Source organism: Calidris pugnax, unplaced genomic scaffold (assembly GCF_001431845.1).
Source record: "Calidris pugnax isolate Ruff unplaced genomic scaffold, ASM143184v1 scaffold364, whole genome shotgun sequence".
NCBI lineage: Eukaryota > Metazoa > Chordata > Aves > Charadriiformes > Scolopacidae > Calidris > Calidris pugnax.
Window position 1 is genome coordinate 549,441 of NW_015091109.1, and position 13,175 is coordinate 562,615.

At 37.0% G+C, this 13,175-nt stretch overlaps 1 protein-coding gene across 1 annotated transcript in view; it reads right to left on the minus strand.

The window, feature by feature from the left end:
• ULK4 (unc-51 like kinase 4) overlaps positions 1-13,175 on the minus strand; it is a 228,272-nt gene that overhangs the window by 138,254 nt on the left and 76,843 nt on the right. Inside the window, exons 29-31 of the mRNA XM_014958034.1 lie at positions 8,083-8,134; positions 7,840-7,984; positions 1,510-1,602 (exon numbers count right to left, since the gene is read on the minus strand). Of these exons, the coding sequence (XP_014813520.1) occupies positions 1,510-1,602; positions 7,840-7,984; positions 8,083-8,134 (290 nt within the window). The remainder of the gene's footprint in view (positions 1-1,509; positions 1,603-7,839; positions 7,985-8,082; positions 8,135-13,175) is intronic.

Below are 13,175 nucleotides of genomic sequence, written 5' to 3' on the forward strand. Positions count from 1 at the left end.
CAAAACAGAATCAATTGTGATCTAGTATGTACTGATTAATTAGCCAAACCAAAACAGAATCAATTGTGATCTAGTGTTCATTGTAGCATGTATCTGGATCCTGCTTCGTTCACAAGCAGTTTGTGCAAATATGAATACATTGTTCACCTCTGTCACACTTTTGACGCATCGGCTACTTCCAGTTAAGGCTATTGGGAAGTCAAAGAATCAGGAAGAAGACAGACCAAGAGAACTGCACAAACTCTGCTCCTTCAGAAATCCAGCCAAAGAAATTATTTCAGTGAAAGTAAAAGAAGAGGGCCAGTACGACATGAAAAAACAATTGCAGATGTGTTAGTATCTGGAATCTAGTATCCCACTCTTAAATAACAGCACCAGATACACTGGTATTTAAAATTATTAATAGTTCAATGGATATCCACAGCTGTTGTTTAACAATATTAAGAAAAAGAATTGCTATCTGCTGTAAGACGACCACGAGGATGAGTACGCATTCATAATCTACCTACACTCAGCATAAGGTCAAATATAATCTATTCCTCAAATAAAGAGAATTCATTAGGCAAAGTGCAGCTATAATATCCAGCATTCTAGTCACAGAAACATTCTTTGTAACTCATAAAGTAGGAGAATATCTGTACATTAATTCTAAAAATAGAAAGCTGTATTATTTGTGTAATACATAAAATCCTGCAGTAGCATAAACAGCTTCTATACAGTAAAAATAAAATTAAGTACATTTACCTTATTTAAACCATTTAAAATCTCAAGCCACTCTATTTCTAGTTGATTTTTAATCTTTTATGATGCTACTATGAACAGTCCTTTAATATACTAAGTAGACTAAAAGAGGATGTTTTCATCTTTTGTAATGAAAACAGTGGGAAAACAAATTAAATTTCCTTCTTTAGATTTTTTTATCTTGTGCTCATTTCAATCAGTCAAAGCAAGACAGTATGGCATGCAGTGACTTCCTAGCCATAACACCATCAGACACCAGGAACAGACAATGGGGAGTGCAAGAACAACTTCATTTTCTGGCAAATCTGGGAAGAGGAATCCCATATATGAGTACCCACATGCAGACAGAGATCCTTCCTTATCTCTCTGAACAGCTTTAAAGTGAATTGACCGGTCTCAACCTTTCACAAACATGTCACCTGTGTCCTAGTACAAACATGCCTACCTGGAAACCAGTTTTGATAATGTTTTGGTATTATTTTTCTTCACGTTTTTTATGATAATGTTAATGTTAAAATTCTTATGATTTTGTCTTTGTGTTTGATTGGCTAAATCCATATTAAACTAACCAGGATTATATAAAATTGGCACAAAAGACAGAAGATTGTGTTCTATAACAAACAGTCTGCAAGGATTTTCTAAATCTCTTAAGTGCTAGTCAAAAGAGTATGATAGTGACATCAAAGTTATTCTTAATGCCTTAAGGGAAAAAAAAAATAAAAATTGAAATGGAAGGGACTCAGAACAGAGAATGTGTAGTTGAATCACCTCACAGAAGCAGGGCTGTGTTCAGTCAGGGCCACCAACAGTTTCAGGGCATACATTGGTAATGGGTCTGGAGCCATCAGAATGTTCTCATACCTGAAAGGGAAAAGAGAAAAGGGGTAAAAACAGTGGGTAAAAAAAAAAAATAATCAAGAGCCGCATGTTAAAACGTAGATATTAAAAATACATTGTTTCCCATTTCCAAACTTTATAACAACCACAATGGAAATACAATGCTGTTTGGAAACATACAAAGCAATGAACAAGACTTACTTAGAAACAGTATTTTAAAATCAGCATCAGATTAACTTTAAAGGCAGATTAATAAAAGAACATATTAATCTTGAGAGAGAAATAAACAATTATAAAATAGGTAATTATGTATATTTATCAAACATATACACATGGTTGTATAAACTATCTTAAAATACAATATTTTGTATTTTAATACAAAGGCATGTTGTCTAGATGAATTACTTATTCATTGATCTATATCAATATTTTTATACATTAAAAAATATAATCTTCAAGAGACAAGTAGAAACCAAGACTCAAAATATTGGGCAGAAGATTTATTGAACACTCAGGAAGATCATCAATCAAAATATATATGATTAAGCTGTGTATTTTATTTATATAGTGATTTTTCTCAAAATGAAATATTTTACTTACAGGACACTTGCATTGAGCTTTATGTTTTATTTCAAATTGCAAAAAAATATTGCTTTCACTACAGCATACTTTCATTCTACAAATAATATGGAACAGAACAATAAAAAAATACTTCCAAACAATGTTTATTGAGAGCTATGGCAGTGACGATAAAACTACAAGAAAAATATCTATGAAGCATTTACAAATACCGTGGAAATCTTGGTAAAGGAAAACAGGCTGCTAAAAGCCAAAACTGAGTTGCTGTTGCTGCTCATGTTCCAGTAATGCCCACCCAACAAATAGGGCTTTTTAAAAAAAAAAAAAAAAAAAAAAATCAAAATGTGTCTAGAGGGCAACAGGCATACAACAATGGAAAAGAGAAGGATGTAAGCATAAAAAAAACAGACTCAGCCATGTCAAAACACTGTCTTTGATTACAAATAGTGCTATTCTAAACATGTGTAAGTAATAGAATTGTAATCATCAATCTCTTCATTTGTAAAAGAAAAACCATGAAGAGTTAATCAAGTACAAATGAAAGGATGATTTGTAGGAAAATGTGGTAGGTTACCATATTTTGAGCAACAAAACACACCAAGAATTTTACTTCACATCCTCAGATCCCTCGTGCTGCCTGAACTGAGGATCTGGATCGCTTCCCACCACCTGGGCGTTGGCAGGTACCCTACTGTGTGCCCACTCTTCACTAGAATAAAGATCTCCTTTCGCTATGCACCACACCTCAACATGCTGCTTTACACACGAAGGAAATCTAGAAGGAGATGTGATGCTTTCCAGCCAAGTCTCCAATGTGGACAACTCTAAGATGAGAAGGGTGAAGCACACCAGCTGCGCATTCCTGAAGTAGCCTGTAAGAGCTTTTTCACAGGGTCTAGCGTTCCCATACAAGCACACAGCCTATGGGCAATGAGTCATAGCCACTACTTTTTAGCTTCAATGTGCTGCTGTAGAGCTGCAAACCACATTGGAAAAATCTGCACAATTAACCAATTAGAAGTCAGTGTTGGCTGTCAGTGATTTAAATCTCTCCTTTATAAATAACAGATGCCAGTTCCTGACAAAAAACTACTACTTATTGGTGATTAAAAAGTCTCTTTCTTTATAACAGAAGAAAATACTATAATGCATTAATAGACACTAATCCTGAAAGCCCTATATGTGAGCAGTACGTATTCCTACCAAACTACTTGCATTTTTTCTGCAGAATATAGGACTAAATCTTTTGAGGCAAGCAAAAAAAGCTATCAAGTGACTTAGGTGCCAAAAGTCATCTGCTCACTGCATAAAACATGGATTTACGTCTGCAAAACGGTAATTCATAATAGTAATAATGAATGAATCAGCAATGCTAGCTGAAAAATCTGACAGTTGGCAATATACTTGTTTTATTATAAATACATCAATACCTTCCCTAAATGGGGTCCCCTTTACACAATTTTAAGCCTTCTATGTATTATGTTTGAGAGAGACTATTACTATTGTGCACACTTAGCATCCTAATTCCTCCAGATTCAATAAAAACAGTCTCACTTTATTTCCTTTTACTTGAAACTCTGTTCCCCCCTCCCAGCAAGATAACATTACTAAAGGATATTTGTAAGGGAAGGTGCAGTGATCCATCAAACCAAATACCACATGCAAAACCACAGATTACTGAAGTCAATGTCTTAGCAATTATATAAACACATTGCCGGAATGAAAGCCATAAGGAGCTATGAATATATGAATCTTCTCTGAAAGGAAAATATTCCATGCTTGAGATGCTTTGTTAAATAAATGAGTTCATCCAATGACCTCTCTGCCACTTCAAAACACAAACCAACTTAGTAAGAATAGTTTTAGAGAGCATTTATAATGGTTCTGTAAACTAAGTACTACACCACAAGGAGTTACTTTGTCAATCTTTTCTATAAGCAGCAGTGACAAGAGGACCTAAAGACTGGGGGACATGGATTTTCTTAAGCTCTTAAAAAAGACTGAACATTTTATCTACAAATTATCTCAAGTATCCTGGACTTTGTACTTGCAGAACTCACTTGGCAATCTACTATGAACAAGCTACAAAATCTTTCAAATGAAATAAAATTTTATTTATACATTCTTCTCCATTTGCTGGTTCTGGCTCAAATTTCAAATTATATGTAATTAGGAATATTAAGAATTAAATGCAAAAGAGCTGAAGTTTCAATTTCTGACAAAAAAATCTGGATATATAACAAAGCATTTGCCTTGTATTCATTTTCTATAGCTGAAAGTTCCATTTTGGTTATGAAATGCTCAGGAAAATAACCTTTCAGTGAACTAAAATTTAATAACACTATTTCATTCAATTTGATCAAAATCCTATGAGGAAGTTAACTTTCTGATCTACTAACGCACAAATATTTAATGGCATTAAATGGATGATGCAGAAGATGAGAAAAGCGGTAACCACTGCATTTCTGCATTTATGTCAAAATGAAGACCATTTAAATTCCATGCATAGTAACCAAAATTATATTCTCCATGTCGGTTTTACATTCAAACAAATTAACTTATGGAAGATATCTACAGGAATTAAATATGTATGTAAATAAGTATCATTATACCTTGTTAAACCCAGATGTCCTTCCCTTCCATACTCAACAGCTCTCAGTTCTTACAAAGTAGAATCAAAGGGGGTTGAAACAACTTCCCCACACAGACTGCCCATGAGCAAACAGCCATTGCACACCTCCTCTCCTCTTTCAATTCTCCCCAAGCCCAGTCCTATCCTTCATCCAGTAACAGGACTAAACAACACCAGCAAACACTTTTTCAGCCTCCAAATATAAGCCAGTTGTCTCCTAGTTGCCTCTTCACTTTCTATCTCAGAGTTTTCAGTTAACTCTTACTTCTTGGGATAGAGCTTTACATTATCTTTACAAGCAGGTTACACCAAATCTTAGACCTCCCCTCTGTTCAGATTTAGGCCAGACCCCTTTGCATTCAGGTAAAGCTCCTTTTGAGAACTGTAGAGAACATGTTCAATCCTACCTACCTCCCATCAATATTTTCTTATCCATACCTAGAACGTTGCTGAACAAAACTTACCTTTCATGTCTTTGTTGACATCCACAGTAGCTGCTTTGAGCTTTTCTTAGTTTCTTTTTGAGTCTTCTCCTAATTAAATTTTGAGGCTTTCAAGTCAAAACTGAGTTGGAGTTTTTCTGCAGAAAAGCCTCAAACCCTCTTCTGCTTTTTGTTCCTTCTGTGCCTTCTTGCACTAATTACCTGCTCCCCACAGGTGAACATATTTACTAGAGATTGGCTCAACTCACAGGTTCAAGTAATGCATTTAATAAGCAGAAACTAGTTAACTCTTTCTGAATCACTAGAAGATTTACATGCCATTTTACTATGCTGCTAAGCTAAAGTAAAATTTATTTAAATCAAGTTCCAATATATTCCAAATATCATAAATTTCAGTATTTATTTTCTTGAGATAATCTCCAACGGTTTTCCAAATGCAAGTATCATCACCTCTGCTGGTGAGATAAAGGAACCGATTCAGAAAATACCTAAAGCCTGGGACCAAGATACTGAGCTACAAGACCCTCTTTCATACACCTACAACACAATGCATGCAAAGATAGCACAGGTGAAGTCCCCAAATTAGTACCATATTTAGTCTCCCACCAAAAACCCCCTGCCACTCAATTAAGCTAATTAGCTTGGAGACAGGACAATACCGGCTGTTTTCCTTTTAGTTTGCAATTAACACAACACCCATCCCCCACGCCCTCCAGCTCAATGAGAAACATTTGATTACACAGGCATATCTAGGAAGGGCAAGTTTCAGAGCAAGTACAGAACTTGGTCTTGCTTCACTCCAGGTCTCTTCCTCTTTCTGAAGAAAATTACCTGAAAGCTTTTAATAATGCATATAATCTATTTTTAAAATAACATTTCCAGTTTCCATTTTAATTCATAATGATAAATTCTATATTTCCCAGAGAAAAAAAAAATAATGTGAATAAAGGTGTGAAAATAAGCTTCTCTATCGAGCTCTAAGATTTCCTCCACATTGTCCTACACAGAGAAAAGATTACACATACCGCATGGACAGAACTTCTATCCTCAAACTGTAGGAACATCAGTCAATTAGCAAGTCTCCTTTTTGGGGGAGGCACTCCGTTTCTGATCCTAATCCAGTATCCATTCCTCCACCCTTCTGCCACTTAATGCAGGGCTGGGGAACAATTTTCTCACTTAGGGCACTTAGGTATTTAAAATTACTAACTTTTGAGAACCAAGCATTAAAATACACCGTAACGTTATTAGATTAATGTGAAAGATAAATGATGACTCATCTTTACTGTTGTTATGGTTTGAGAAAACCCGTAACAATTTACTGTCATTTAGACAATTATTCTATCACTTGATGACCCCGCCTCAGCCAGAAAGGGGAGTCGGGGAACACAAAGAAACATGAGGGTTGAAATATCAATAGATCTAACAGAATCTAACTAAATAATTAGCAATAATACTAAAGAACCCATATCAGTCCCAATACTGATATAAGATATACAGGAATTATATTCAGCCCATTCTCTCAGCAGGAAGCTGTGCACTTCCAGCAGGGACAGCAAATGGCGGACGCTGCCAGCGCAATGGCCTCAGGAGGAAGGGAAGGCCTCAGGGGTCTGGCACAGGGGCAAGGGGTTCTCTGGACCATCACCATCAAGGGAGAGAGAGCTACGCAGCAAACTCTTCTAATTTATACTGAATGTAACATTGATGGTATGAAATAATCCTGTTGGCCAGCCTGGGTCAAATACCCAGGCCTTGCTCCTCCTCGTCCCTGCACCTGGCAAGGCTCGAGAACACTAAGACCTTGAACCCCTCAGAGCCTGGATAGCTATAAAGTAAATATTTTCATGAATTCAGATACTAGAATCTTCTAAAAGTGCAGTTCTCCTCAGCATTAGAAGAAATATTGGTTCTATCTTGCTCAACCCAGGACAACTGCACTCATCTTGTGCTCGTGCTCTCCTTCCCTCTACTCAGAGATGTCACCAGCTCACAGTACGCATGTGTGTAACAGAGAGCTCTTTATATGCCCACCTGAAAGTCATTTTGAAATGACAGGCCTTACTTGACCATAAACTATATAAATGAATTTGCAGGCCACATCTGGCCCACAGGCTGTAGTTTCATCTGCTGTAGGGTTTTCCTGCTGCTTGGGGTGGATCATGGGGGCCTAATCCATCCTGTAATATTCCTTTTTAAAAAGTTATCTACCGTTCCATGTGATTTCAGAGCATCTTACATACGGGCACGGTATCCAAAATAGACAAATAGATATTGCTGTTACAAAGTTCTGACTGCATTAGCTGAACCAAGAGGAACATTTAAATCACAGGTCAAAAGCTGAAGGAAACTTGGTTCACTGTAAGAGCAGCCAGAGGCACAGTATCAGAAATGAGTGTCACACAGAAGTAGTGTTTGTGTTGTATATAACAAACTACTAAATAAACCTAGGAGAGAGATGTTGGGCAGAGAACTGGCAGTGGTTAATTGCTATTCCTCTTTTTGTTTTGCTATTTAAACATTAAAAAGGATAGTTTAAACAAATATGCTGTCAAAATGGATCGAATATCAAGTTATTCCCCATTAAAGGAGCAATATTATACTTACTGAGGCAGCAATGAATCTCTAATGAGAGACAGAAGCTTGCTGTTCGAGTCGAGGCTCTCCCCTTTCTCCTCAGCCATGACCTCATGGCTTAAAAGCAGTGATGTGGTTTCCGAAAGCAACCGCAAGCTGAAGAGTCTCCATTCCACTTGAAAATAAAGGTGCCAAGAATGTGACCACACTGAAGTCTAATTAAAACAAAATGTGGAATTCATGGAACTGTAGTTGATGTGGCCATATACTTACCATTCTGACTGTTGACCAAAGAAATTAGTGGTGGGAGGATACAGTCTTCAACCTAAAACAGAGAATTAGAAAGATCTGGCTTTGATTATTTACAGGGGAAAAGAAAAAGAACAGAGATACATTATCATCTATGTTTATTCCACTGCTAGAGCTCTTAATCAAAGAGATGAATAATCATGAAAATTAATCCATAATTAATCACACTTATAAAGCCACCATGTTCACTTTTCTCTGGTAGGATGTCATAAAGTTACAGACAGTAATGTACTTTTATACAGAAAAAAAGACTAACTTTGGTATAATTCATTTAAAGTGAATTTTAATGTAAAATACAATATTCAGTGCAGATGTAAGATATTAAGAAAAAAGAGTATTAGAATATCTATTAATCCTGATGCTTTAATCCATAAACTAATCATAGAATAGAGTTCAGAAGAAATGTCCTTCTAAAAAAAATCTGCATAGAACTAAAATACATCAGGAAAGATGTACTATCTCTACTACCTCTAATGAAATATCCTTAAGCTTTGTAGAATCTTGATAAAATTTTCAGTTCTTCCATTCTCGTAATACACAGTCTTCCATTAAAATTTAAATTTACAGACTTAAGATTTGAATTACAAAACAAAAAAATAATCCCATCACGTTTTCCTGTTCACGAGTGTATTGTTACAGATTATAATCATCTGTCACAGGACCAGACACCTTAGTTCCATCTGAAATCAACTTATGGCAACCTAGGCTATAACTCATTTTTATATATTTAATATTACAAAAATAGTGTATTATTAGGATTCTCTATAAGAGAAAGAATTGATGAGTCTCATATCATTGGTAAAACATAATTTATTTAGAGAGGGCATGCTTTGGGTTTGGTGAGAGGATGGACTGACAGCCCTGCAAGGTTTAAGTATGCACCACAGATACATGGCTTGTCCTTTGATTTATTTATACAAATAAAATTACTGTGTAGGCTCTCACTACACCATGGACAGGATTTGGTGCAACAAGACTGCATTAGAATCCCTCATGTGTTTTCTTTTAGTGATTAACACTAGAAAATAAAATTTCTCTAGAGTTACACAGCTACTATTAAAAAGTATCTATAGAAGCTGAAAGGATATATGAAAAGGGGTCACTAAATGAAGTTAGCTAAATGAAGTTAGCCTTTAGTCATCAATAACTACAATCAGCAACTATTTCATTGTTAGTTGGTGGTCTCTGTTAAATGTATCTCTGACATTAAAGGATTCATTTAGTCTAGCATTTTTTCACTTCTGAAAAAACTACTAAAAGATACCTTGGTCGTTTCAGTTAATACGCAATAAGATAAGTAATAAAACTACATTGCACTCCAACAACTCCATTACTGCAGGTTTCTAAATTGTTCTACAAATGGTAATTTATCAGTTATAACATATACCTGTGGGGCAGGATTTAAAAAAGTATGTACTTAATGTCTTTCAGTCCAAAAAAACTAGTTCAACCTATTGCAATGCTTCTCAAATAAAGAGGCACATTTAAGTGGTAAATTAAAGGTGTAAGAGAGAAAAGAGGCAAGAAAAGTAGCTCTCAATTTTCTGAAGCAACATAGGGACTCAGAATATTACAAATCACTGAGCAGCAGCATTGACTCAGAGTGATACTGATTAAGATGGCAGTATGATGCAACTTCAATTTCTAAAACTTCACATATTCTTTCACTTTCTTCTAGTACTAACAACAGTGTTTCCAGATTGGTTAACGTCTTTAAGCCAGTCATAATTCTTTTCTAAATAAATATATCTTAAACTGTCATTGTAAAGAAGATTCCTTAGGTCTTAAAAAATTGTAGTAGGTTTTTCTGACCTTTTTCTAACACGAACCTAAACTTTAGCGAACAAAGTGTTTAGAAATGAATTCTCCATAGCAGTTGTTTGCCTCATGCCAGTTTAATGTGGTGGGCAGATCAAGTGAATAAAGCACTAATCCTATGGAAAATTATTTTGTGGTGCAAGAGCATATCAGAAAGCACAAGCTGAAGGGAGAAGCAAGTATTAAATTGTATATGAATCCTAAATCAGATACTTCTTAACTCTGCAACCGTGATACCCAGTTCACGATAAATCCCTAACTGCACAAAGCCACCATTGTGTAATTCTGTAACAATGGCATTCAAAGGCGATGCTGCCACAACTGTGCTGTTAACAGTACCCAAAAAAGCAACTAAGTACTATAAACTTCAATACACACTACATTCCCATCTCCCAGCTATAATACAAACGTACAGGGCCAAACAAAAATGTAGCTCAAACCTGGCAATCCTGTTTCTGACAACTGGAAAGTAGTAGAAAACAAGTAGGAGAAATAGATCAAGCATAAAGCACAAGTCCAGTTTCTAGTAAAGTAACTCTTAAATTAAGAAACTTCATAAGCTGATGCTGTATGTGTGTTTTTGCATTTAATAATGCTTACTAGCCTTTTCTGCCATATATTTTGTCCAGTCCTATCTTAAACGTGTTTATGCTTTTAGCATGTGCAATACCTATGGCACTGAGTGCCACACTTCAATTAGGCCTTATGAAAGGGCACTTCCTTCTTTAAGGAGGCTAACTTGATACCCACTTACTCTTATTTTATGAAAACCATGAATAATTAATTCCAATTCACCTTTCCCATGCCATTCCTTATTTCATACTCTCGAGTCTTTTGTTTCCAAGCTGAAGTTCTGATCTACTCAGTCCCTCCTCGCATCATTGAGCTGTACTTTTTCTTGTTAAGCGTCATTCTCTCAGAGCAAATGACCACAACTGCATTCTGTCTCCAAGGCTTGAGAGCACCCACCATGGCATACTGCTGTTTTCTGCTTTTTCGTCTGATCTTTTACCAGTGATTTCTAATGATCTAGTTGTCTTTCTGAATACTGCTGAGCATAAAGCTATCATGTTCATAAAAAAACAACGCTAAAAGATCTCCAGAGCAGCCAACAAGTAGTTTAGAGCCTGACACTGCATATGCATATTTGGAATGATTTTTCCCCACGTGCTCTGCTTGACATTTATCAGTATTGAATTACATGTCATTTTATTGTCCTTTCACTCAGTATCTTGAAACCTTCTGCAACTCTTCTGTCAGTTTTAATATTCACTACTGTGAATAATTTAGTGTCATCAGTCAGTTCTGTCACCTCCCTATTCATTCCTTTCTCTGGATTAGTTATAAATAGCACATGTTGCAACACAGATCTTTGTAAGGCACCATTCTTAAAATACCTAAATTTTTAAAAACTTATCTCTATTCTCTGCTTAGTAAATTTTAACTAGTTAGAAGAAGTTGATCTGTCAGAGGGAAGGGCCACTGATGGATTTGAAGAGTCTTCGGTGCATGACTTTGTCAAAATTTTTTTGTAACTCCAAGTATACTATCCAAAACCAGAACATTGGTCTCTACAACATTCACTGATTTCTGCAAGGAAAACTCTACCAGTGAGGTACGAACACTCGGCAAAAGCTGTACTCACTTTTCTATAGTATTTTATTACTTACAAAAATCAGATCGTTTGAAAACAAGGCAAAATTTTTATAGAAATTCTTCTGAAAAGTCTTTATGTTACTTTAACCCTCAAAGAAAGAGAGACAAGTCACAGTTGCAGACTAGATAAGCATTCACCAGCTGCTAGTAGGGGTTTGAAAGAGAAAATTGTAATTTTAGTACTTCTCTGCTTGTCTCCACTGTTCAGGGGCACTGAGGTGCCCATCTGCTGGCCTGACAGGGAGTCATGAGAGGTGTGTCGCCTTCCAGGAGCTACGGTGGAGATGTTGCTGAGAGGAAGCCACAACTTGTCAAGAGGACAGACTACTATCAATGTTACTCTTTCATGTGGGCACAAGTGACACCACAAGCCAGAACCTGGGCAGAATCAAGGAAGATTACAAAGATCTGGGGGTGCAAGCAAAAAGTACAGATGCCTGTTACCTTTTCTTCCATTTTACCAGTTAGAAGAAAGAGTGCAGCCAGAAATAGGCATATCATGCAAATCAACTTCCGGCTTTGTGGCTGGTGCCATCATGAGGGTTTTGGCTTTTATGACAACAGGACATTCTTTGATGACTATAGCCTTAGGGAGAGATGGGATCCAGCTGTCTAGAAGAAGCAAGGGAATCTTTGGCAGCAGGCTGGCCAACTTGGTGAAATGGGCTTTAAACTGAAGGACTCGGGGGGCAGGGTCCAAAGTGGCAACACTTTGCCACTGCAACCATCTGGGGAATAAGCCAGGCCAACTAGAGTAGCGACAAATGTTCTTTAGCTGCCTCTCAAGATGAGAACCAGAAGATCAGCCACCTCAAGTGTATGTATACCAATGCACACCACCTGAGGAACAAACAGGAGGAACTGGAGCTTTGCACCCAGTCAGAAAATTATGGTATCATAGAAATACATGAAACACCATGGGACAACTCACATGACTGGAGGATTGCAATAGATAGGTATAAGATGTTTTGTAAAGACGGGCAGGGAAGAAGAGGAGGAGTCATCGTGCTCTGTGTTAAGGAGAACCCTGAATGTATAGAAGTTAACTACAGCTATTGTAGAAGCACTATTGAATGCCTTGGGTCAAGATCAGAGGGGTCATCTCCAAGGGGGATCTTACAGTAGGCATCTGCTACTGACCTCCAAACCAGAATTTCACTGAATTTCACTGAATTTCTAGAGTTGGAAGGGACCATAGAGATCATCTAGTCCAACTCCCCTGCTGAAGCAGGATTGCCTAGAGCTAGAGCATGTTACTCAGGACTGCATCCAGGCGGGTTTTGAAAATCTCCAAAGAAGGGGACTCCACAACCTCCCTGGGCAGCCTGTTCCAGGGTTCCGTCACCCTCACCGTGAAGAAGTTTCTCCTCATATTTGAGTGGAACCTCTTATGTTCCAACTTGTGCCCGTTGCCCCTCGTCCTCTCGGTGGGAACCACTGAAAAGAGTTTGGCTCCCTCCTCCTTCAACCCTCCCTTGAGATACTTGTAGGCGTTGATAAGGTCAAGAAGCAATATTTGGGTTACTTAAGCAAACTTCAGGTCAACAGAACCTGGTTCTTAGGGATGACTTCAACTACCCAGA